Source organism: Callionymus lyra, chromosome 5 (genome assembly GCF_982586985.1).
Source record: "Callionymus lyra chromosome 5, fCalLyr1.hap1.1, whole genome shotgun sequence".
Classification (NCBI taxonomy): Eukaryota; Metazoa; Chordata; class Actinopteri; order Syngnathiformes; family Callionymidae; genus Callionymus; species Callionymus lyra.
In genome coordinates, this window is record NC_141822.1 from 20,146,824 (window position 1) to 20,174,636 (window position 27,813).

At 37.5% G+C, this 27,813-nt stretch overlaps 1 protein-coding gene and 1 long non-coding RNA gene across 3 annotated transcripts in view; both read right to left on the bottom strand.

Annotated features, from left to right (window-relative positions):
* The window catches only part of LOC148079696 (uncharacterized), a 251,374-nt gene that overhangs the window by 157,863 nt on the left and 65,698 nt on the right, over positions 1-27,813 (bottom strand). The gene's annotated exons all lie outside the window — the stretch shown is intronic.
* On the bottom strand, positions 1,676-27,663 carry phf24 (PHD finger protein 24). Of its 2 annotated transcripts, XM_087791361.1 has the most exons (9): positions 27,296-27,663; positions 16,326-16,753; positions 13,625-13,810; positions 7,795-7,873; positions 7,150-7,352; positions 6,867-7,033; positions 5,490-5,522; positions 3,910-3,987; positions 1,676-2,804 (listed from the first exon to the last, which is right to left on the bottom strand). In XM_087791361.1, exons 2-9 carry the CDS (start codon positions 16,749-16,751, stop codon positions 2,708-2,710), a joined length of 1,269 nt encoding a protein of 422 aa, XP_087647487.1. In that variant the 5' UTR covers positions 16,752-16,753; positions 27,296-27,663; the 3' UTR covers positions 1,676-2,707. The 2 variants fall into 2 exon arrangements, with proteins under 2 accessions (XP_087647487.1, XP_087647486.1); XM_087791360.1 differs by lacking the exon at positions 5,490-5,522 and having other exon boundaries at positions 27,296-27,661.

The following is a 27,813-nucleotide window of genomic DNA, read 5'->3' on the forward strand; positions in this document are numbered from 1 at the left end:
TAAGACTGCACTGTGTAGTTTATAGCAGCTCAAAAATGGCTTCTCAATAGATAGTTTCCGTTGATAAGTGCGACACATTGTCTCAACCTAATGACCATTATTAATACTTGCTAAGGTCAAATTATTTATGTTATCTGGCTTATTTTGCTGAAGGTCAGACGCTTTTTATGGCATTGGACTTCTGCCAGCTGCACGAAGGCTGCTATAAAGTGTGAGTTAAGCGAGATATTTGTTTTAATGTCTCCTGTCTACTTTCAAAGCAATGGTTGGGATTTTAAAAATGTTGGCTATCACAAGCAAGACAATAGGCTGGAAATCTGTTGCTTGGGCTTATCCGGCTGACATTTTACTAGGGCATCATTCTGGTGCTGCCTCCCCAGAGCTCACAGCCACATTGGCTCTTCTGTTTACGCTCTGTACTCTCTGCCCACAGTAGCAACTGACCAGTCGACAGTATCTCTGCCAGCAGCTCGACCTCCAATCATTTCAGTCGGGTCCTGCCAACTAACCTCAATGCCCGCTCGACCAGATAGTACAGATGACCCAAAAATTGATTTCTTTGCAGTTAAAACTTCAGACAATAATACACACCGTTGGCGTGAAATACAAACCTGTGCACGGACCAGATTTCTTTTAGCTTCAACCTCTTCCAGCTCTTCAGGGAAAATATCTAGACGTAGTCCCTGCAACATGTTCTGGATTCCTTTGAGTTTGAGAATGGTTCAATGGATGAATGTGTAGGTAAGAAGGTAGGTAGGTATAGGATGGATGGATGGATGGATGGATGGATGGATGGATGGATGGATGGATGGATGGATGGATGGATGGATGGATGGATGGATGGATGGATGGATGGATGGATGGATGGATGGATGGATGGATGGATGGATGGATGGATGGATGGATGGATGGATGGATGGATGGATGGGTAGGTAAGAATGTAGGTAGGTATAGATGTATGGATGTATGGATGGATGGATGGATGGATGGATGGATGGATGGATGGATGGATGGATGGATGGATGGATGGATGGATGGATGGATGGATGGATGGATGGATGGATGGATGGACGGATGGATGGATGGATGGATGTACGGATGGATGGATGGATGGATGGATGGATGGATGGATGGATGGATGGATGGATGGATGGATGGATGGATGGATGGATGGATGGATGGATGGATGGATGGATGGATGGATGGATGGATGGATGGATGGATGGATGGATGGATGGATGGATGGATGGATGGATGGATGTGTAGGTAGGTAGTTGGCTGGATCCCTAGGTAGGGAGTTTGGTGGGTTGGGGGAATTGATGGATGTATAAGAAAGATGGATGGATGGATGGATGGATGGATGGATGGATGGATGGATGGATGGATGGATGGATGGATGGATGGATGGATGGATGGATGGATGGATGGATGGATGGATGGATGGATGGATGGATGGATGGATGGATGGACGGATGGATGGATGGATGGATGGACAGATGGATGGATGGACGGATGGATGGATGGATGGATGGATGGATGGATGGATGGATGGATGGATGGATGGATGGATGGATGGATGGATGGATGGATGGATGGATGGATGGATGGATGGATGGATGGATGGATGGATGGATGGATGGATGGCTGGATCAATAAAAACATCAGACAAACGAAGGAGAGTCAATGCCATGCATTTATTTTAGCAAAGTGACAAATCCCTCAGTTGATCACGTTTCATGTCACATTGATAGTTTAGCAGGTGGACCTGTTATAAAGCCTTCAGTACATGACATATTCACTACAGTTGCTCTAGTGGTTTAAGTATGTCTTCAGTGATTCTATAGTCAGTATTTTTGTGCAATTAACTGTCGAACAATCTTTAATAATGAATTAAATCTTCTTCCGTCGCGTCTTCAAAATTTCAAACTCATTAAAGTTCCACCGTCATAAGCCACTCGTCTAACACGATAAGGTGCAAATAATAAGAGCCGGAAAGAAGGCGGCTGGTCACGTCCGAGCATACGAGGAGCAATTTAATATATAATGATATATACACGTCTATCATCGGGGTCACGGTTCATCCGGCGTCAGTCGTACTTTTTCACAGAGAAATTCAGACCCAAAACGGAACAACGAAGGATACACCCGGGGAGTACAGGAATAAATACAGCTTCATGATGCAAGATAATAATGTGTAGTGTGGCTGGATATCGTCTAATAAATGCACATAGGATAGTGAAGTGTTTGGCAGCAGTGCGGTCGATTTCACAGAAGGGCTTCCACTCGTCAAACAATAGCAGTAATGAACCAGTAGCGAGCAAAATGGCAAACAAACACAGTCCTATAGTATCACAAGTTCTCATGGGTTTTAATGGACCCCCAGAAGAACGTTTAACACGGATATGTCCACATGTAGCCGGCGCGTTTAAATGATCTTTTTCACTCAAAACTCTGAAAACTGGATTTTTTTTTTTTTATGCTTCACATTCAGATTTTGGGGCAATTTCTATGTCGGTCACTTTCTTTCCGTCAGTCGTCGTCGTCAGGAGACACGGAGGAGATTATCTGTTTTCAATGGCTTGATCGGCACGTGTCGTGTGCGTCTTCACGTTCTCGGCTTCCTGTCGACTTCCTGTTGTCGTCATCCGTCGGCCATAGCTCTTACACACCCTCTCGCCCTCTGCTCCGTTAGGGTCGCTCCACGGTCCTATAGGGGAAGACGGATGTGCATGGCGGAGCTGTTGGTACGTGCCGCAAGGATATAGATGGCACTTTCCTTCAAGAAGTCTGCCCAGGTGGTGGGCCTGTTGGAAAGGAAAATAAATGTAAGATTATAAATGAACTGAATACATGAATGTAGATCATTCTTTTTTTGACCCAAATGCAAGTTTGTTGAATTTATTCAACCATTCACAAGATTTCAAGATGTATAAAAAAAACGGTTTTAACACAGTAAATTGATTAACTGTTAAAAGCAAAAGATGAATTATTGCTAAATAAATGGTTATGGGACAGCAGGTGGCAGTATCGTTTTGGTTTTGACGCCCAAATGGCAGCCTTTGTGATTGTTTGTCTTTTTCTACTACACCACGATAAATTCCTTGTCTTGTGTTTACAAAATTCCTGCAGGAAATTCCAAGGAGTGATGCATCTTCCCAAATAGTAGCGATGGCACTACTGAAGCTTCATGATACAGTATCCTTAATTTTTGGAGATCAGGAGTCTAAGGTACATCTAGTTGGCTCTGGAAAATAATGAAACTGCTTCATGAAGCTTCATCAACCCATCACTAATCAACTTTATCCAAAAAAAAGACATAATTCCACCATGATCTTGATATAATCATTAAACCCTTGGGTTGTCTCTGGGTCAAAAACGGCCTCCCTGGCTTCCAGAAATACATGTGCAGTGGTGGAGGTTGACCCAGAGACAACACAAGGGATACCACAAACACATTTGTTTCCATACATCGTGATGTAGAGGTTTTGTTTATAGCACAGATTCATTCTTAACCAGGACATGTGAATTGGTGGTTAGTATTGATGGGTGTAAATCATCTATTTAAAAAAAAAAGATATATAAACAAGGGTATAATACAATAATACAATAAATCTATTTTTGGTTTTAAACTCATGTGTTTTTCACCATTTTCTCAAAAATAATGCACTCTGTAATCTTCCATCAACATTTTCGATCGTCACACACACAGGAAACCTTGTTACCAAAGATTTTCTGCGAAGACTGATCCTGAGAGTACAAGTAGAATTAAACAGATCAGCCATAATCATTGCCTTAGACAAACCTTTGCATGTTGACCCACTTCCCTAGGAAAACTGGGAATATTCACGAGCAGTAATAAGTGAGAAAGACAATATATATATATATATAAAATTGATTTACATTACTGACCTGTTGTCGTCATTTTTGCTGCGTTCACTGCTGCAGCTGACCGGACTGCTCTCACAAATCGGTCCGACATGACTAATGCTGTAGACAAAAGAAAGGGACGAATATTCATCCAAATGAGCAATTATGAGTTTGTTCCATTGTTCATTTCCCTCAGGGTTTTTTTTTAGGTCTGTTTTTTTGAAAACTCCTCTTACCTTTCCTGATCTTTGCCCTGCTTGATAATGTCACATCACAGTTTTTTGTCCTTTAACGGAAATTATTTTTTTTAAATGAAAGGAAGCTGTTGAACATTTTGGTCTAGAATATAATTACACTGAAATCACTTTAAATGACTTTATTTAAATACTAAATCCAAATGAGAATTAAACAAACGGAGTCCCAAAAACTTCATAAAAATGGGATCTTTCTGCTTTAAGGAATAGACATGTTGTTTATTATAACAAAGATGTTTTTTTAAATTGTAATTATTATGAGCTGATGAAGCCTCATAAGCAGTGTCAACAAAATGGCACTCTACTCTATAACCTATTTTTATGAACAGCTTTTCTTTTGAAACTGAAAACAACCTTTACAAAATAGGAAACTGCTTCGTGAAGCTTCATCACTATGATTATAAATAAATAAATAAATAAAATAAATTAAATGTATAATTAAATGTTTTTATATGTATCCAAATGCCGACATAAATAAATGTATTCTAAATAAATGTATAAATACTTGTTTAACTAATGAAATAAATACATAATTAAACATAAAAATAAATAGAAGTTAAAATGTAGGAATTAATACATCTAGATATGCACAGAATTAGCACCTTTCTTTTGACGAAAAATCAGAAGTAATTTATACATTTTCTTACATTTTTATATTTTTCACAGGTTTATTTACATTTCTAGAGTTATGTATTTATTCATTTATTTTATCATTTAAAAGGGGAATTTCCCCAAAATTAAGAAATTACGTTTTTTCATTAAAAATGTGTCAAATAAAAGAAACATGTCTAAAACGTAAAACGCTATAAAAATGTAATTTCTTCATGTAGTCACTGATAAGGAAATCTTAAATGGATTCAAACATTTTAGGGACACAGTGTATTGATAGGAGCCTAAAGGGAAATAAATGATGCAAAAATAAAAACACTACTTCCTGCAACTGCAAGAGTCACTTGTTGATCACAAGCTTAACTAAAATTGTAAACCCAAAAATCCAGTTTATTTATATTTTATTGAGGTATAAACTCTAAGTTTAAGATGCAAGTGTGTCGAGTGATTGACGTGAGCTGAGCTGAGTGACAGAACGATGTGAGAAAGACACACAGACACATCCAGCCTGTGCAACAAACATGCCTCTCCAGATGAAGCTTCTCTTTAGGAAACCTTTCAAATTAGAATCCTGGATTTTCTCTCTGACTACACATCAGTCGATCGATCGCGCACACGTCAGACTCTTTTCATCAGACCTCATTCACAGTCACGACTAGCTGATTGCTGTTCCTTGATAAAGTGGCCCACATGTTGAAAGGGTGAGCGGAATGGAAGAAGCAAGCAGGATGGAGGGAGAAAAAAAAAAAAAACACTCACCCACAATTCAGAGGAGAGCAGAACCCCATGAGTCTGTGAGGGGTGTGGCATGTAGAATGAATGAGAGAGATGAAATGATGAAGCAGACAATCACACTCATGAACAGCGATGAGCTCCTATTTTTGTCTTTTAAAAAAGAAAAATCTGAAAAAGTACATTTGGAATTTGAAATGAAAATATCAACTAATCCCTGGGTTGGAATGCTTTTTAAGACATAAAAGAATATTGCACATATATATACAATTAATTTTTAATTTCTGTATTCTAAACGTGTTACTATCTGGTGTACAATAATAACTAAATCATTTAGGCTGATTATATATACATAAGCCTGCATTCTATTAAAAAAAAAAAAAACGAGAGCATGTTAACTAGTCGTAATGTCGCGGTTTAATCCCTTAACATGATTGCGGGGGATCATCCCAGATCCTCGCGGGAAACACCAATAACCACTGTAGGAATTGAGACTGGGAGAGGAAACTGGGGTGGATGGTAAAGAAACATTCACTGAAGGATAACATGCAAACGTTTGCACAGAAAGGACCCAGATTGACTTGAAAAAGACGGATATTGGTTAATATTTATGATGGTAGTTGAACCTAAATCTTGAGTTACACTCCATTGCATTATGTGTGGAGAATTATCCAATTCTGATTCTTCACTCTGATACTGACTCTTCAAAGCAAAATGTGGAAACATTATCTTACTGAAATGACTGTGATAACAATTTAAATTTAAAGTCCATATCCCATTAAAGCCTACTTAAAAAATATATACATGTATATATATATATATAACAAAACGTCAAGCTCCAAGCTCCTACTGTATGTGGTCAATAAGGCAAACACTTTAATTTAAAAACTATATAAAAACTATCCTTTCTCTTCGGGTATTATTTGATCAAAACAAAAATGTTTGTATAATTTTTTTAAATGATCGGCAGGGAAATGAGTGGATGCGAAATGAACGGGGGAGCGAAATGTTTTTGGGGAAGAAGACAAAAATAAAATAAAAATAAAATTACAGTGGCTGGGAAGTGACAAACTAATTTATAGTCTTGAATCAGAAAGAAATTTAAAATCTCATGCAACACATTTGGAAATTCATGAAACACATTCACAAACTATTGGAAACAAAAAAACTATATATTGAAGAAACTATTGAAACAAATTTACAAACTTTAATTATTCAAATAAATACTGTACTTAACCTGAAACTAATGTATAACATTGTGAAACAAATTTACTTATCAAACAAATGTATAATGTTTCAGCAGTTTCACAAGTTTTTACATTTGTTTCAACGTTTTTTTGGTTTGTATATACAGTATATATAAAGTTTAGATTGATTGCATATAGATCCATGGACAGGTCTCACCTCACGTTGCATGATTGTGAATCTTTGCTAAGCTTGTTGAACCAGGACGGTTGGGCCTGGCGACATTCTGCTCTCAAGATGACGCCGTCTTTATCCAGGTCCAGTCCCTGGAACACTGACCGAGCATTGTCCCTCTCTTTAGCAGTCAGCAGCCGTACCAGCGAGTTCTTGGAAAGAGGACAGAAATAAGCTATTTTCTCATTAAACGGAAAGGGCTGCTTGACAAAACGGAGAACAATTTTCAAGATAATTGAGCAAAGATTAAGTCGGCGTCGTCCATTACCTCCGTGCGGAACTTCTTCAGCACAGCCAACGACTCAAAATAAAGAAAGTCTGTCCACTCGATCTGGCCCTTCTTCTCCGGGTCTAAAGCCGCGAACTGGGCCAGAATTTCCTCCTCCTGCTCGTCCGTCAGGTCCTGGTCAAACTGCTGCTTTGACACAAAGTGATGATACTGCAGCAGCTCGTCTGACACCAGGCACGACTCTAGACGGAGAAAAAACATTATAGACATTTAATCGGCGAAGGCACAAGAAAACCCCCAGCAGGCAAAGCTGCTTGAAAAATGTTAATAAACCTTTATATCTTTCTTTTCCTCATATTTGCACCGTGGGGTAAAACAAATCAAATATCTTTGGGAATATAATTAACTTTAAAGAGAACACGGAGAGAATAAATTGAGCTGAAATGAAAGGGATATTAAACGTTTCCTTTTAAAGAGTTTTTAATAATTTATCCCAGCGATATAAGTTTCTGTTGTTTCCATGAACAATATTCATTTAACTTGAGGATAATATACACAGACAAGCTCTTTAGAGAGAAGCTCTTTCCATTGGGTGCAGATGGTGGAAGTAGAGATCCAATTATCTTTTAAACCCATAAGTTTCCATTTTGGGATGCAATTATAATTCTTGGTGATAAAACTTACCTGGGATGATCTTGCACTGTTTAAATGTCTCCATGAGACTGTACATTTCCTCTTCTGTAAGCAGAAGATTCAAATTGTCCTGAAAAGAAGAGAAAATTGACAAATTCACTCATTAATCATCTTGTAAAGAAAAGTAAAGTCTTTAATATTATTTTAGTGTGATGTTCTCCAAGTGTAGCCATCTCCTCAGTTCTAAGTTGAGAATTCTGCCTCATATTTTGTGGAGTAATTATGTCTAAGTAATCACTCAATGTGTAATTTCCTGCGTGTCCTGGACCTCGTCTGCACAGTCTCAATAGGTTCAGTCCTGAATCCTTCAACCAGATCTTTCTTTTACTTAGCTAATTGAATCAGTTGCTTAGTTTCGTCCTGCTGACTAATCGTCACGTCAGATTAACCACGTAGAGGCACATTTGATTTAATGGATGTGCAGGAAATAAGCATGCGTTGTCAGCTCTCTGGAAGAAACACTTTTATTTTCAACATATGATTGTACAAATGAGGGCTGTATTCCAGGTCTTAGAAGTTAAGGTTTGTAAAGTGTAAATTTATTCAGGGTTAGCTTACAGAAAAAGTCAAATAAAATGAGTTTTATTCAATAATGTCTTATATCAGAGCATTCAATATAAGAAATACAATCACATATGAGGTATAGAAGGCACATTTTTTTTATTAAAGCCACTTCATTCTCCACAGAAATCTCCTTCAGTTGTATAGAGAGATAAAAAATCCCCAGTTATCCTGGGTCTGCCCTGGATTGCTGTCCTACTTAGAGTTATGGTAAGAGTAAGGCTTAGGGCTAGGGTTAGGGTAAGGTTAAGGGTTATAGTTAGGGTTAGGGTTAGGGTTAGGGTTAGGGTTAGGCAATTTCTACAATTTCTTAAAATAACTTAACTCTTCACCAGGAGAACAAAAAAAAAGAAGAGCCAATTACTTGTTGCCTCGTGTACCAAGACTTGCCCTCAGTTTAAACATGACATAAGTTCCAAAGAACAACTGTTTAAAGATCAAAGAGCAGAGTGGTCTAGTGCGCAATAAAATAATATAACATTATACATGAAGAATCATCAGCCCACAATCATTTCTAATTTAGGAAGGATATATATCACAACCTTTTGAAATGCATGAGTGAAGGGTTAGGGTTAGGGTTAGGGTTAGGATGCCTTTTAACGTGAAAGGTATCATGCAAGAACTTTATTTTTTGTGTGAAGTTTTTGAGACATTAAACTCTGTTGCGGTTTTGTTGTTGACATTGTTAGTGAGTAAAGCTTTGGAATTACTGCTTCTGCAGTCTCTGCAGTGTATCAATCTCAACTAAGCTGTGGTCGTAAAAGAAAAAACTTCAGCACAAACTTTGGATGCCTAACAATTTTTCACTGTCGAAATCCCAGTCATTGGTGATTATTTAACTACAGTTATTATATAAAATGCACCTGTCCACCCATTTTCTTTTGCTTGATCCCCCTTAGGGCTGTTGGTAAAACCAATCTATTATGTAACAACATTCTCAGTGTTTAGCTGCTGAACAAGCAAAACACTTTCTAGTATCAACTTACAACAAAAACTGATATCAGGATGTATTGTCTTTATCTCTATTATCTCTATTATTTTGCAGTTCACTCTGAGCCCATCTTTGTGATACATTGTATTCTATTCCACTTATTGTCCTACAAAAACATCTACCAGAGTCCTTCAGACTTTTTATGAAGCTTGATAAATAGTATTCATTCAATAAAGTTCCACTCTTCTACTTTTGAATTCAAGGATGTGTGACCAGGACAATGGAGCAGAATAAGACACTCACATCTGCTCTGCCGATATTTACTGGAGTGCACAGTCTGGGTCACCCCGTCCTCATTAATCTTAATTAAAGTTTGAATTTATAGGTGACAAAGCTGAGTGACAGTGAAGGACAAACTCGATTTCTTTATTCACCTAATGTACGATAAGGCTAGTTTGAATGACACATGTAACAGTGATATAAATATATGTCAGGAATCTTGATTTATGTGGCAAGATATCTCTTTTAAATTTGAACGGAAAGGCCAACCATAATCCTCTAGTGAGATATCATCATACCATCAATCATCTTATTTCAGGGTTATAGAAATTCAAATATGGTAAATAACAAGCATTGGAATGGATGTCTGTGATTTTAATCATATACAAAGATTAAAATACTAAGGAACACTTTTCTATATAACATACAGGATGATATAACAACTTCAATAAAAGTTTTTTTCTACTACAGCAGCAGTCAACGACACAAACACTAGCAGTGTAACAGTCATTATAGATAAAATCTCTCAGGCCTGAAATGCATACATTCTTCATCAAGTAATTAAGTTAAAACATTTAATTAGGTTCATAGTGCAAATGATATGTTGTGGGTAAAAGTGAGATAAACTCTCTTTGTAAATTCAGGTTAGCATCACAGTGTAAAAAAATCTGAGGATGATAATGACACATCAATAAATGAGACTTTATGTGCTCTTAATGTTTAAACCACAGGGATCGTTTGATTTTGTAATTTATATGTCCATTAGTTTGAGGTTACAGATGTATTTAATTTAAACATCAATTGAAGTTAACCTTTGCATAAGCTTGCTACATTCAATTTCCACACCAAACACGCATACGAGCGTATACTGTACATATATTTTGCTTCTATCCCAGATTAGGATGGGATATATTTTAAAAATAACTTTCAAAATGAACCCAAACCTGAATGTCTGTGCTCCACTAATAAACTTAAAACCACTTGTACACTTGTACCTTTCAGTTAAACCGCGTCAAATCTTTTTTTACATTTTTTTATTGGTTTGCTCTCTGTCTAGCTTTACCTGGTCACATGTTGTAAGGACACGTGGACATTTTTAACAAAAACAGCAACAATTTCACAGCAAGTTAATTCGTTTAAATCTTAATAACACGTTCGGATTTATTTCACTCATGTCAAAAACATGCTTGATCTTTAAAAACCCAAAAAATTATATCCTAGATACTTGTAGCTTCTATATGTTTTGTTAATGCTCAACTGTAACACATGAGAGATGAAAAAACTGTTTTTTTTTCATTTTATTTAATTATTTGTCAAATAAAATGTTTATTGAATCATTTTTGACCACGAATGGTGTGATGGGTTAAAAAAAAATCCTGACTGCAGTCATTTTGAGGTGAAATTAACCCATGACTCTTGTCTTTGTATAAACAATATCATCGTTATCAAATTGTGAACATTGTTCTGAAAGGAAAATATATATATGTTTAAAAAAAAGGCATGCATTTTGTGTTTAATGGAGTGACTCGTATTAATAAAAAAGCATATTATTAATTAGGAAAGAATAGTTTGGAACTTTTCTGTATTTAACATAGTGTGAATGTCTCTTGAATAATCCATTACCAGTTATTTCATCATGAGGCAAATATAAGTGGTTTATAATATTTATGTTTACATTTAAATAATGGTCTTTTTTTACCCATGAAATGCCATCACAAATAGATGCTGCTTTCTGCCTTCATAACCTAGCAGAATGTCTTTTGAGGCTTTTGTAGGTCGTTCACATATGAAAATATTTACGGAATTGGTGTGTAGCTGAAAATAAACATGTGTTTATTGGCTGTCATTGAGACCCTGGTGTCTGTTTTGAGAGCTCGTTGTAAATCCATTTTCAAGAAACTCCCCAACCCCCCCTCCTGCCAGCAGCAGTCTTTGGTGCCTGTGTGAAATTAAATGTCAGATGCAACAGAAATGGAGGATTTGTAACAGCTGACTGTCTCCAGAAAGAAATTCCTGGTGTCTGTAGGACACAATTTAAATAAAACATTTTCTATCTCCTTCTTCTCATGCACTGAATGGGCCTGGCAGACTGAAAAGGATCTTTCAATTTCCCTTCCCAGAATGTGTGAAAGGCACAAAGTTTGGCAAGTTATTTGAATTCTCATCAAGTTCTCCACAGCAATCCAGCACAAGCCCTTCACACTGGAGGGCTCTTCAGGAAATAAGGACTCTTAAAACGCAGCAGGCTGGAAGTTGTACAGACAGAGTTGTTCCTCTAGGAGCACGGCGATCATGAGAGATGTCGCTTTTGGCTCTGGCTGCGAACTCAAGTGAGATGCCGAACATTTGTTCTACGAACGAAAGACAAAACAGAAAAGTGATTTCTTCCAGATCAAAGTTAGTTTGAATAACATTAAGCTATTTTAAGTGCTGTAGTTGTAATAATCATGACATTTTTGTCCATCAAAAGACATATACAGCCATTTATAGCCATTTATACACATAAAATCACGCCTACAGACGTTTTATAATCACCACGTCTTTATGTTTTCTGACCGTGGGAGTAAAAGCAGAGTGCCATTAGTAAACCCACTCACTTGGTGGAGAACATACAACACAACACAGATAGAACCAAAGTAATCTTAAACAATTCTTGCTGTGAACATGATTTTTTTTTTAACATCCGAGATTTCCCACTTGTAGTGATGCTCTGATGGAGCTTCATGAGGCAGTGTCATTGTTTTCAGTAGGTGGTGCCCCAAATTTGAAAAAAATGTTTGAGGTTTCAATAGAGTTTGTATTCAAAGCAACATGTAACAGAGCAGAGAGCGCCATCTAATGGGTTCTTATTTTGATACTGCTTCACTCACCATTAGGATATACCCTTGCCTTGGCCACCATTAGCCACAAACTCACACATCTCTTCTGCCAAAATATCAGCTAATCTTTAAAACTTGGCTTAAACAAGATGTATCTAACAAGAGCAGGGGGTCTCAAACATAGTGGGTAATTGGCATTCTGTGGGATTCAATTCTGCAGGCTTCAAACAAATTGTAAGTAAATAAGAAAGTGTGTATTCGAATGAAGGCATGGATGGAGAAATTAAAATCATCATTATTATTAAATCTTATAATTTGTATAGCTTTGATCATATTACTAAGATGATGTAACAAGTTCCTATGAATAAAGAGAATAGACAAATTCGGCCATAAAGTTGATGTTGTTTATTATATATTACATTATTATATGTATTTACTATTATACTATATTATTAATTATTATTTTATTATTATTATTTTATTATTATTATTTTATTATTATTATTTTATTATTATTATTATTTTATTATTATTATTATTATTATAATATTTTATAAAAACATCTGTGTTAATTAAAAAGTGACAAAACACATTAATCCATTAAACAAAGAAAACAATTTTAATGAATGAGAAACGCCAACGCAGTGAACCAACTCAACCGCAAGTTATCCACCAGCCTGAACTAAAAAATATGCTTCATCTTTGATACTAATTTAAAAACCCTTTCCTAAACCTTAAATACACCTGAATGTTCTTATGTTTGTGCTCCACTAATAAACTAAAAACCACCCGTCCACAAACTTCTAATCAAAAGCTGACATCAAAGGGATTAAAGGATTAAAAATAATCTTGTGCACAAAGTGATGAAAAGTGTTTTTTCCTGAGTTGACACGACATCACAAGTGAAGAATAATCGTTGGTATGTTGTCAATTGGACCGACACAAACCCCTCCTGAAATGTCCTAGATAAAGGTATCCATGGTGACTGTGGACAGAATGTCTTCTGTTCTTGCAGGAAAAAACCTTGAAAGTCAATTGATCCTGTTGTCTGTCGGCCTAAAAATACATCCGTCACAATGGTCGTCATTTTATCTGAGGTATACTAACTATCATGTGCAAGTTTGCCACATTATGTTGGAAGGTTTGATCCATACATGGATTTCTCTGCTTCTCCGAACGCTCCTTTAATTACAGATGTACGCAGAGATGTGTGTCAGCCATAATTACTCACACAATAGTAGCAGCTCCAGCCGGTGACAGTGTGCGCCGTATCTCTCATCTCCTGCAGAGCTTCCGCTCTCAAGTAGCCCAGCTCTCTCAAGCAGCCGTCGTGAAAGACGCGAGTGCAGATCCTGCAGGGGAAAAGGTCATCGGCTGTCCACACCTCACACACGTCACACATCTCGTCACTTGCTGGCTGTGGGGTGAAAGAAGCAACACAAAAACGGACAAGGTGTCAGAGTGTTGATCTTAATTTGGTAGAATATGACGCTGGGTAACAAGGTATGACATCCACATTGGTCCAGGCAGCTGTTTTATTACATTGGGTCCAGCACTATATTTTATTTAAAATGTCTGGCTTGAAAGAACACTATATATTAATTTAAAGTCCACATTGAACATTACAGCGATTTCCGACAGTAGCTGTTGATTTTGTGGGAAGATGAAGACCTCCTACCACCAGGTGGCAGTATCCATTTTAAAGTTGAACCATATATTTAATTTACTCTCAAGGCGGTTGTGCTTAAGGTGGTACAGAAAAATCATTAGTTAATTTCAGTGGTTTTCTAATTAACTATAGGTATCCTGTAGAATGAGCCACTGCTGAACTCAAGAATATCGCTCCTGCCACCTGCTGTCTCATTGGTTAATGTTTTATTTTATTCATTTATTAAAGAAATAGTTCATGTTTTCAAGTGTATGAATATATTCAGAGTAATCCGTTCATTTTTAGAGTTATAGGTTAAAAAATGTTGTCGATTTTAATGTAGAGACTTGAACTCAGTTGTCTTGATCTTTGTCTTCGTCCAAAAAGACAATTAAAATCATCCATGTATGGATACCAGTATGGAATTTCTAGTCTTTAACGTCCATCTTGTATTGAAGACGCAACATATACAATTGTTAAACAAGACTAAATTTTGCAAAGAACTGAGAGAATGATAACTTCCACTGCAAACTGGCTTAAAAAACAGACTTGTTGACATTTTTCCTGAACAATTCCTCATGCCAAGACTTCAATATTAGAGGGACATTATATTTTTAGTTTGTATTTTTGAACAACTTGGGGACAACTGAGCTTTTTTAAAAACAAAAAAAACAACCTACATGCAGCATCTGGTAACAGTGCAACGACAGAGCTACACAATTGCAGTTTGACTTCTGACACAGGCTTGAGCCAGAAACTATATTTTCAATCTTATGTATTAGTTATTATACATTCCATTTTTAGACCACTTACTTTGCCTGTAATTACTTACAATATATAATATAGAAGTCTTAATAATATAAAACCTTTCCGGGAATCAGTTCACTTAAACATTACAGTATATTTCAACATTACGATGGATCTATCTTTGTCTCTCGGCGAAGACCTTCTCAATTTTGTGTTGAATCAGAAGAAGACAGAGATAACACAAGGAATAAAACAATTTGTTTTCAGGTCACCTTGACCCTGAGACAAAAAAAGGGTTAACAGACAGTATGGTTGTGATATTGCATTTTCATTTTTTGAGGCTCAAATAATCTAAAGTACATCTGAGCATCTTTATCCTCTCCTCAAAAACAAATCCCTTTGATTTAACATTAGTTTCACTCTTTTGGTAGAAATCCATCATCTATGTCCCTTATCTTATTTTAAAGACTGACATCTTTATAGGTCACTATATGAACATGGACTTTAATCTACATTGGGTTTAAGACCGCCAACCAGTGGGCCACGTAAAATGACTTGAATAGGTCAGATCACAAATGTTTAAGAATGATATATGTATTTGACAAAAATGTGTTTCTACAACAGAAAATACACTATTTATTTGAAGCGGCTGTCATTATCTTCAATCGCTTCTATTTCCAGTCCAGATTGTTTCCTACAGTCGAGCCAGGATGACGCTCAGCTGGATAGAAGCACAAAAAAAAACAATTGTCGTTTCTTGTTATGGACTTGTTCTGTCTCTTATCTTCATTTCAGCTACAGCGACGGCCACTGAGCACAGATGAGACCTTGTCACAGTCATGTCTTATCACGAGGATACACACAAGAAATCCGGCACTAATAATGAGCTGGAGTGGACATGAGTCATTTGGCACTCTCACAGCAGGTGCCTTTCTGTTTCCCCCTCGCAATGTTTTAACACTGAAGCCCTCTTAAAACATAATTAGATGTGGGAACCGTTTATGTAATCGTTTTAGTGAATAAACACGATCTATTCCACTCATTTACCCATTAGGATGTTTGGTCCCTTTTTTTTTCTCAGGATTTTTCTGTGCCGCGCGTGGAAGGAGTTAAATCATGATTTCTCGACGCGCCATTGGTGTGTTGTAAAACACAAGAGTTATGGTTGCGGGGTTGAGTCACAAACGGCTCTGATACCCGCTCTCTGTTTATCTCATTAGAAGCTCTGAGTGGCTCGTCCTCATGCGGTGTTTGTCTGTGCAGACCTGCTGTGAACATTTATTGTCTTTCATCCTGAATTCCAGTCGTCTTCCCCAGAGGGCCAAAGCAATCTGACCACAGGACGCTCCCTGTTAGACGTCCTCTCACATCGGTTCACAGCGAGAGTGTAAACTAATGGCTGTTAAACTTGCTCCTGAGACACTGTGTTATAATCAAGTACAGATCTAAACTCACATTGAGAGTCTTACAGATGAAAAATGTTGCTACTGTCTACTGTTGCTATGGAGAAAGAATACAGTGTCTTTAATGCATTTACCTGTTCCTTTTTCCCGAGGTCCACCGCGACAGGCTGATCATCGTCTGCTTCCCTTTTGGGTCGCACGAAAGCAGGCGGCGTCAGCTGATGGGTCTTGTCCAGGTCTTCGGGCTCCACTCCTTTTCCGTCCCGTAACCTGGACCAGGCCTCCTGGTTCACCTTGCAACTGTCCCTGGTCCCCCCAGAGACCTGTTGAGAGGTTGACGGCGCGGCGTTGCCCTCCGTTTCCTCCTTCCCTCCTTCCTCTGTTTTCTTTTCCTCGGGGCTGGTCGATGTTTTGGCAGAAACCTCGCTCTCAGCTGCATCTCCTTCTGACAGTTTGGCTATAGCGGTTCGTTCCTTGACCCCTGACTGGAAGGCTGAGACCACAGCGGTGCATTTCTGCACCTTCTCCACCTGCTGCTTCTTTGACATGAGCACTCCCATGGCTGCGGACAGATGGAGGGAAAGAAAAACAAACGCTTGTTCATGATACTCTGCAGGGGAAAGTTACAATAAACCAAACCTGGAATTATTGGTGACAAAATAAAGCTTGATAAATTAGCTAAATTAATTAATCGTTTTCATTTATTAATTGGCAGATGGCAGCAGTCAAATCAAAGAGACCAAGAACTCCAGTTTCTCTGTTGGAATCTATTGTTTTCTTTTAAGGCAAGTCAATAGATGAATTCCTATGAGCATGTCCAGGATCTGCAACTGAGTCTCCTTTAAGTCTGATACCATTGTGTTGGCCTGCATTGTAGCTGGACGAAGAACCATTAGTGTCTTTAGATTAATACTTAGTTAATACGTACATAATGTAGTAATCGCTGAACTGACCAGCCCTGTTTAATATAAGATCGGGAACAGAGATTATTCATAGCTACAGTTATACAAATATAAAAATACATCAGAGTTAAAACTGTCTTCAAAGGAAGAACATTTGTTTAGGAATTGATTAAAAATATGAAGATGATAAAGATAAATTGATCCTCCAAAAAGGAAAAGACAATATTCACACTTCCTGTTACAGACATTTTGGTTAATATTATTTACTTTGTTCTGCCCCCCAAATACATTGTTAAAAAATATTTTGGCAACTTCTGTGGTTGAATTTGACACATGATAGTTCATATTTTGATTTATCATGCAACGTAGGGCAAAGATTTTAGAATTCCTAGATGTTTACTGATTAAGAAGAGTGGTAAAAACACCCTGCCCTGATCTTTATCAACTTATTTTTGGTCTAGTAAAGTGTTTTGTAATTATTATTTTCTTTATTTTAAACAATAAAATAATGGTTACATTTTCTGAGCTTTTAAAACTCTAATGACACTTACCTGATGTTAGTGGTGGTCTGATGAAGCTTCATGAAGAAGTGTCATATATTAGGAGCTCAGTAGGTGGCGCCCCTCAGTTTAAATGGCTGTGAGGTCTCAGTAGAATAGCTGTTCGGTGAGAATGATACTAGAGAAAGAAGTGACATCTAGTGGGCTCTGAAAATAATGACACTGCTTTATGAAGCTACATCAACCCATTACTACTGACCCTCCGGTGGTCTTAGGGTTACAACACAGCCCAATCACACTAGCAGTGCAGGTTTGATTCCCAGAAATAAGGACGTTTATGTACCTAGGTTTTAAAAAAGCCAATTGAAATTATCTCCTTAGCAGAGGTATGCACTGTCTCGACACTCTTTTGGGTACCTTGCTTCTTACAAGCTTCACTTCTATCCGTGGTTCTTGTACTTATTTTATGACATTTTAAGTGACTAACTTTTGTGCTGACTGTCTGGTGTATAATTCATTGAAATAAATAGACGTGCCTGAAAGTTGTCTTGTACATGATCTGCTTTCCATTTCCAATATTTCAAAAAGAAAATAAAAACAACTGATATGCTGTATCTTTAGGTGCTCAAGATATAATATATGATCAAGTTGCCTTTGGTGAGTTTATATTTCTCTCCAAACAAGTTGTCGCCTCCAAACATGCATCATCCTCTGGGTATATTTGGCCTCGCTCTGTTCTCACAAGTCCCCACTGTAAATTCAGTGCTGTGCAGTATTTGAATGTAATGCTTTCATGGAGACACAATCTGTTTTCTGACATTAAAACCTGCCAACAAACTCCAAAAAGCATCAGCGGAGAGGATAGAAATGGAAACGGTAGGAGCCACATTCTGTCACGACGGGAAAATATTATAGTTTAATGCAGGACTTAAACTAGCGTGGCTAATATGAAGTGTAATCTCCTACATTTCCATTTCAGTCAATGATGGGAACGTACTTAAGGGAATGTATTACTTTTTCTTTTTTTTTCCTTCTCAGCAAAATTTAAATTCCAGCCATTAACTTTCATTTTATCATCAATGATGTTTTTCATTTGTGTGAACAGTAGTAGCTGTTCATGGAAGGTTAAAACTTTTCATGGTTTTAAGTTGACGAGAAAACTCAAACAGTATTTGTGTACATCTCTTTGTTTTTATTATTTTTTTATCGTAATCAATTTTTGCTGAGGCCACTTGTGCTTTGATTGAGGATCGACGTACCTCATATTATTAAAAGGCAAATGAAGTTAATAAGAAAAAGACGGACGCCAGCGTAAAAGGAACGACAATGGAATCTTATTCCTTTCATATTCTTAACATAAGAATTCATCTTTATAATAACTGTCCTTGAAAGGTACATCACAGGACCTATACAAGGTCTAATAAGTGTCTTTACAGTGAAACACAAAACCATCCATCCTCGCTCCTTGGAAGTGCGTGAAATTCTATCGTCTTTCCTAAGGAGTGAAATCGGAGTCTTCCTGACTATTTTTTTTTCTCCCTGGCTTCTCTAATGGCTTGCTGAGGTCTCATGGTCTCCGTCTGCCAGCTCTGAACTTCTCATTTACGGACTGCATTGGACACAACACTCATTTGTATGACCCACACGTAAACAAGGCTATATTTTGCTTTGGACTCTATCCAGAAGAAAGTACTGATGTAAAAGGTTGTATCCCTGGAACAGTTGGAGGTTAAAGCTGCAGAGTTTATGTTTTATATTCATGGCATGCATCAATGGTTGGAAGCATTCTAAATCATCACAGATTAAAACATTGCACACAGCACACACAACTCTGAGTGGATATCAAAGGGTCAACTCAGCCAAAACAAAAAGTTATTTGCAGAAGATTCAGTGTGAATACAGAGTATGAAAGTATTCGTTTGTGTTCATTGAGAACACCGAGGATGGAAAAGCTATGTTAATCTCAATTTATGGTATAATGGTCACAAATAGTGTTTCTCAAGGGCGTCTCGTAATGTGACCTTGATCTGTCAAATTCTTGAAAACATAATGATTATGAGCATGAGAACACATCCATTCTAGGTCATTAGAATATTACTGTTGTGAAGTCTCGGTTATACTATCCAAACAGAAGTGGGTCAATATATGGAAGCTTTATCAACCAACAGGAAGCTTACATAAGTATCATGATTTGTGTTTGTGTTTGCTTTCATTTGGTCACTTGTCTCCTTGTACCTGAATGTTGCTTCAGATAGTACAGAAGCATCTTAGTTCCAGTCCGTGGTGTCTTACTTTCCCTCTTGTCTTCTATGATGGTTCTGTTTTCAGTTAGTTCTGTGTGGTGTATTTTGTTAAGTGACCTCATTGATTTTATTTTTCATACTTTTCTAATACATTTTAAACTTTATCACGCAGCATAGAGGCTCCATGGCATCAGTCATTAAACACACTTTGGTTAGTTCTGTGTTCACCACATAGACCTCAATCTCTTTTATCAAGAAATAGAAGGGAACAAATCATTTTGTAGGAAATTTTGTAATACACTATAAGACACATAAAACATGAAGGTAAAAAGGTATTGTTTTTAGAAAAAAAAGATTGTTTGAAAGCTGCGAGCTGACTACTGCACAATTGTTTGCTTTATGCAGAAAAAAACATTAAAGGAAGAAATAGAATGCATTTTAATGGAACTGTAGGTAGATGGAATAAAAAGCAACAACATTGAGAAACTTTAGCTGATGTTTTTTTTAGAAGTAGCCATAATTAGTTATGGAATGGTGTAGCTTTATATAGCAGGGTCATATTTTTTAGAGATCAGTAGGTGTCACCCTCTGTTTAAAAAATTTAACAGAAAAAATAGAAAGTTTCATCCAGTGGGCTCTGATAAAAAAGAAAGACTTTTTCATGAAGCTTCATTAGCATATCAGTAGCAGAGAAAAACAACCAATAGACATTTATTTTATATATGACACTGTCAATACAAAAAATAGGAAAATGATAAATGTATCTTTGCTTATTTTTGCTGATAAAGCCTCATTAAACACTTTGTTAATGATCTTCGGCTTTTAATAACAATTTCAACATAACTTTTAACCATTTTTAAAATCAATAACACCATTTACTAACCTCCGAAAAGCAAGATAATCATCTTCTATTATCAACATATTTATAAAAAAAATTCAACAAGACCGTTAATCCTCGTGTTAACCCAGAGACAACACAAGGGATACCACAAACACTTTTGTTTTCAGGCCTTCAGGTCACCTTGGCCCTGAGATAACACAAGGGTTAAGGCAATGTGTGGAGAAAAATAGTGTTTGAGCGCCTCATTGACACCCAGGGAGAAAACACTCTTTTTACTCCTCGCTCCAGAAAATAAGGTCAAGTATTCCATTAACATATAAAAGACGTTTCTAGTGGGAAAAGTTAAAGTACAACAGGATCTAGAGCAGAGGGTCTAGGACTAAAATTAGAAAATGAGGAATATAGCTGGAAAGCTGGAAAATGTAAAACTTTAAATAGGAATTATGTGATATTTAATATATACTTTTCAGAGTCCAAATAAAATAATTGCGCTGACAAATACGGAGCATAATAATCTTCAGCCATAAAAGACATTACAATGATGATGATGATGAAACGAAGAGATGGAAAATATTGATAAACGCTAACAAAGCTTTTATTAAATTCCCTGCATAATTTGACAAATGGGACGAGCGGCAGTCCAGCATGTAGGAGGAAATTAGATGGGTGATAAACAATGAATGCAAGGGGAATATTAGCATGGAGCTGAGAAATGAGCGCACTCACAAGACCTTGTCACTTGCAGGTTACCTCATGCATTTTAAATAGGGACCTTATGTTTATTTCATCCCCTAATGTTGAAGTTGCCTGTGACACAAATAGGTCAATGCCACACTTTGATATGTTGCGGACGATGAGGAGGCTGTCATATCACTTTGCAAACTCTGAGATCCTTACTGTAGAATCTGTCAAACCTCGTGTGTCTGTTATTGTGATTTTCCGCACCTGCATCCCGACTGAGCAGTGCTGAGATGTAGTCGCTACAAAGAGAAATGGGAAGGTTGAAATGTTTATTTATGGAGTCTAGAAGTCTATTTTTGTATGAAGGGTTCATCTATAAATAATAACATGTACTTGGAGGAGTTGACGGTGAGACAGGCCAGTCAAACAAAGATTCAAGTTTAAAAAAAGACTCCCTCAGTCAAGCAGTGTAGTTAGAAATTATACTAAATGTCGATGATCTGAAGGCAGGAGGCTGTGGCTCGCTGAAGGAGGCTGGACTAGGTTGTGTAGAAGGCCAGCAAGAAAAAGGATTACGTGATGGAAAGGACGACCAGGGACAAAACTGAGAGCCACTCCCTCAACTCTATCCATAAAGAAGGGTTGCAGCACCTTCAGAAACTAATCATGTCCATCTCTTCTGACACTCTGTAACAGCTGTAACCTTCGCGGCCCATCATTCACTGCTTTGAAAAGGAAAAGTTTCTATTAAAATGTGTTTTTGCAAAGATTTCTTATCAAACTGAAAAAGATTTTTACTGAAACCTTTGCTACCTTTTGATTTTCAAAAATAGGTCTTGTGGAAAGAGATTTATAATTTATAAGGGTTACGAGGATCCAGCCCTTATCAATAGAAACACACTTTGGGAAATTAATTTAAATATTTTCTTTGTTTCCCCGACAAAAACAGGTAGATATTTTCTATCAATGGTTCAACCTCACAAGCGACTTTGTTCCGCGTGGCATGTTGAGACGACAAGAAGCTCTCTTTTTTCAATCAATTTTTAACAGCTGCACTCATGAGGCATGATCTCAAAATCTAGATCGCAAACAAACTAAAATAAGGTTCCTGGCCAGGCTTGGCCTCTTCCCTGGGGGATGATGGATGAAGAGCTCTGCCACCAACAGGAACTGTTGCTTATAATTAACCCTTTCCTGCTTCCTGGTCTCCGTCGAAATATTGATCAACAGCAGAATAAATGACCGAATAATTGTAGCAGAAACGGTTTAAAGTAACCAAAGATAAAACAGAATTCTAAATGTATAATAATAATTGATTTGGGATACCAACCACTTTTTAATAAGTCATGTCAAAGTTACCTATTTATGATAACACAGCTGTGACAAGGCGGTTTTGTTTTGGTGGGGTATGTTGTATCACGCCATGCTTTCCAGAGTGAAACCGTCACGTGACACTCTGACATTTCATTCCATAAAAAGAGTTTTGCTATATATTTCAATAAAGAAAGATCCTTTTTTTTTAACACTATCTTTTGAATATTTTCACAATTACTTGGGAAAAGGAAACCCAGGTAATATTTCCTGATTTGAGAAGAAGACAAAAAATACAAATCGCAAAAAAACAATTAATGCATGTTGCCGGATTCCTTTGAATTACTTCTATGATGAGATCTGTTTTTTATGCGGACACGTACACCCACCAAAAAATCTTCTAATAATAATATACTTTATTTAACACTGTCTTTACTGTGTGTAGTAAGTCAATAGCAAGGCTGGGCAACCAAAGATGCGCACAAAACTCTCTCTCTTGCTTCCGTCAGATATAATTTCCAAGAAAGATTAAAACCATGGCTTTTGTTTGCCTCTTCAAGTCTTATGAAACAGGTGGAAGATCATCAAAATCTGTCTTAAATAAATGAAAAAATGTTACACAACCTTGACTTGTAAATGTTTGTACAGTTATTTTCAGTCAATTCTTTTAAGCTATAAGCTCACTCCCCTGATATTTTATGGATAACTTTTTCAAGATGACCTTCCTCAGTGGGATACCGGAGCACAAAATGCCTCTTTTTTAAAAGCCGACCAACCTCGTTGCCCTTGTTTTCTGAAATCAAACATCTGTTCCATTTCCTAACATATCCCATCCTATCTTAAATGTATTTATCCTGTTCTGCATTGACTCCGCACTTAAATGTCAACTCAGATAGCCCGGAGATCAAGATCGCTGCCTGCAATAAAGGCCAAAGCAACGAACAGAGAAGACTCCGGTGAGGCTAGCAAATCATCCAATCCTTCTATATCTGGAGGCCACTCAAGCTTGAACTGTCACTACTGCCGCTCCTCATCTCTTCGTTGCAGACCCTTTTAAATCATTTAAACACCCCAAGATATAAAAAGAAGCCCGCAAACGAGTGCCTATTTTAATCAGAAGCTAAAGCTGAACCACGTCAACGTATTCTTATTCAATTATCTGACTTTAACGAACCATCTCGACTTCAAAACATTTCTTTCCCACGTCATCGGAATTCTTTCGAGAGTATTGATAATTTACAAGCCGGTAAGCCCCCTGTGCTCTTTCCGATCCTTCAGCCCCATCCAACCCCCTGTGGGTGCGCTGTAAATCTCTTTTGTAGTCTACCCGGATCTTACCTGTCTTTTGAAACACAAGCATGTTGATACACACCCACATCCATCACTGTCAGTTGAAAGGTTCCGACTGCAACGTTGTTTTGCCTTTTGAAATGAAGGCGAGGTTTTGATGTCACAGAGAAGGTTTGAAAAAGTGTGATTGCAAATTGATCTTCAGGTCGGGCGTCTCTGGGCTGCGCACCACAGACATCAGCCATCGTCTCGAGAGGGATTTGAACCCATCACCTTCTCCTTGCTGTGAGGTTGTCGGCATTAACCGCTAGGATCCAAGTACTACTCTTAGTCAGACGTAGTGTCAAGGTCACGCCACTCCCAGTGCGACTTCAAACCTGCTTCAGATGTGCTCTTACCCAACGCTTATTTCATCTCATATCTCCTGACTTAGGAAAGAGAATATCCTCGCGATGATCCAAATCATTCAAAATGGGACTGATGATGACACACTTTGAAATAAAAAGTGTTGAAAATTTTATGAGAATATGGTTTTATTCCCACAGACTATCTCTGTTGAAAGAAACCCCTCATCAGTGACGTCTCAAAAGTATTTCATGTGTTATATTATCCAGAATCAGCACGTGCTGAATGTATCATTGTTGCAGTTGAATGACTTCTTTATCCTGCAGCGTGGAAAAAGAGAAATGCCAGCACTTTTGTTTTTTCAATCAATATTTGTTCCAGGATTAACTTTATTAATGATTCCAGAGGCTCAACCTTACATACATACATTTCTTTTTTTATTTTCATTCCTTTAGAAGTAAAAGGAATAAAGAACTGCACACAATCTCTCATTTTATAGTCATTGAAAAGGTGTGAAATCTTTGTTTTTTGCACAAGGTTGATCAATTTACTCTTGCTAGGTTGATGGGGTGTTGTGACTTTTAGGCCTCAGTAGGTGGCGCCCTAAATTGTGGTGAAACAAAATTCCATCTAGTGGGCTAAGAAAATAATGACACTGCTCAAAGCAGCTTGATGCGAGTTTAAGTCGAGCGACACCAGTGGACTAAAGTGGTAGTGTTTAGCCCGACAGGAGACCACGTTTCCCATGAGCACTCGCTAAACGTTGCAAAAGTTGTCATGTCCCGGTTTTAAGCAAAACCCCCCCATCACCACAACCAGCGCACTATGTAGCATGTTCACACCATCCCGAAGAATTTTTACAGTGTAAATAAAAATCACACAAAACAAATCACTGTATATGAGTCATTCAACTAGTTTTAAGTTGATGTGTCGTCACAAGTTTTTTTACTACAAAAATATTAAGGTACCCAAAACTACCCAGAGCTGCTTTAAATGAAGCTTCATTAGTCAGGCACTTGTTTTTTCGCTCTTTAAAAAACAGAAAATATAGATATTATAAAGATTTTGTAAAGGTTTTTTAACTCTTTTTGTCTTACTGTTAGTATGACATGTAAGAGTAGCTCTTCTCTTTCAATAATTCAAAGGCATGCGAATCAAAATCCAGACTTTTAATACCAAACTCCTCCGTGATGTTTTCCCTCAAAGACCTTACAAGTCATGTTACATTGTTTACAGCTTCCAGTGGGCGTGTGATGTCGCTGGCATGTGTTGATTAGAATCCCAACCATTCCTTTCCTTTTCATTGCCCATTTTCTTTTCCTTTTTTTTCCCCCCCTGTTCAACTAACAGGGGTCGAATTCAGAATGGGGCATCACGAAGCATGGGAATGAATCCCCCCTCTAAGTCGTGGAGCTCACCCACGGACTAGAGAGGCAAAGACCTGGAACTAATTACACTAATGAGTTCACCCGGAGCCTTCCAACAGTCACCGAGTGGAATCATTAGCAAATGTTGTCGACTCACAGATGTACGTGCACTGGGACACATGGAGATGAATCAGTTGAACCAATGAACATCAAGATGATTAGCGTACAACTATTATTTTGTCTGGCTACCTCAATTTCTTCCTCGTGAAAAAAAAGAAAAAGATTCGAAGACATTTACTTAATCAAAGACACAAAAAAAAATATCTTGTGTTTTGCCGTCTTTATTTAATCATATACATTTTTACTTTAGATTTTAATCATCAAAATAAATAAATACAAAGTATTACAAGGTAGTATATTATACTTGATAAGTAAGGAAGTATAAACATTTGTTTCAATTTCCTTTAACAGTTTAAAAACATGCATTGTTGTAACAGTTTCTAAAGATCTATTTAAGGGTGATAACGATATGCAAAAGTAATAACTTTGTGCTTGAGACATTGTCTCTTGCAAAAGATTAAGTGATGTCAGTAACTGTCTGTTTGTGTTCGTACTCAGAGAAACAGCGTCTTTGTAATAGGAGTTCTATGTTAGCCCAACAGGGGCTTTGTTAAAAAACAAAAACAAATCCGGATTTCTGATGTGAGCAACTTTTGCTTTAAGGTAAAACAAAAGCATAATAGTACAGTATCAAACGCATAGTTTTATATCAAACTGCCACTTATCATTTAATTGTTATTTTAAAATTAATATGTTAACTTCAACTTATATGGAGATGTTCTTCACATAGGGATATTGTCAATATTATTTAGAAGAAAAAAAATCCAACAACTTGGAACTGGTTTTCCCTTTGAAAGAGCTTGTGAAATGTACACAAAATAAATGCAATGTTTAAAAGAACAATTTGGATTTGCCCTTTTTATAGTAATTGGTTGTGAAAATCTGCAGAAACAGAATCACATTTGCAATTTCTGCCTGCATTTGCCACAATCCTTGCAAGGCTGAACATGCCCAAATGCATATGGAGCTTTCTGATTCAGCCCTTCAGCTGCCTTCCCTCAGAGAGAAGGGAATCTAAATCTCAATGCATCGTCAGACTGGATGCATTCACAAGCTGCCAGGCAGAAATGCTGTGCCAACCAAACACTCCGAGACCGTCTGACAATAAGCACAGAACAGGAACCGAGCCGCAGGGATCCGTCACAGACGGAGAGTACCAGGACTCTCTCCAAGGTTAAAGCCTTGTTTGAGCATGTAGTTTATCTTAGTTTAAAAAAAGAAGAAAAAAAAAACATTTGAAAAATTGGTTGGAATTGAATGGTCATTCTACTTTAATTTGTGTAAGACATCATTTTAAAAACCAATCCACATTCTTGTAGTTTGATGAAAGACACATACACACCCATGTGACCTAAATATGCTTCTCATTTATCTTTAACGAGACTTCCTGGAAAATCCATCCACTCTCTCTCTCTTAAGATATGACAAAAAATGACCGTTTAAACCATGAACTTGTTACACAATATATATATATATATTAAAAATAAAATTAAAAAAACCTTACCGTCTGCGGTGATGCTGGGACTTTATCTGCCTCAATCCCGTCCGTCCAGCATGGCAAGACTTTTGCCCCGAAAAGAAAGTGTGTGTGTGTGTGGCCGGAGGACGCGCACACACGCGCGCGCGCACACTCGCAGAGATGGATGGCACGGCTGTTTATTATCCCCACGGTCAGTATATTTACAGTCGAAGATGGAGAGTTCGTCTTAGAGAAGTGGACAGCTCCGGTGCTGAAAAAAAAACACGCCTCCTGTCTCAGCCACGCAGAAGCTTTTCTCTCTCTCTCTCTCTCTCTCTCTCTCTCTCTCTCTACACAAAAAAAAACAAAAACACGGAGCACTCAAGTTTAATCACCCAGCGATTCCTCGGACGCAGACCACGCCTCTTCCGGACACACAGGCTCGATCATTCGGGGCTGGAGAACTTGTGGACTCATGCAAGATGCTGGTGACGTGTCTCTGATCAGCAGCCAGTTAGTTGTCAATGGATCGCAGCGAATCATTGGTCAGGGACAGAAAATAT

Excerpts from the sequence above, each read along its gene's own strand:
- phf24 (XM_087791361.1), bottom strand. The coding sequence starts at position 16,751 with ATGGGAGTGCTCATGTCAAAGAAGCAGCAGGTGGAGAAGGTGCAGAAA. Across the intron at positions 5,523-6,866 it reads TCACAATCATGCAACGTGAG|ACTCATGGGGTTCTGCTCTC; the intron begins GTGAGACCTGTC and ends CACCCCTCACAG. Across the intron at positions 3,988-5,489 it reads TGCTCTCCTCTGAATTGTGG|CATTAGTCATGTCGGACCGA; the intron begins GTGAGTGTTTTT and ends TTTTGTCTACAG.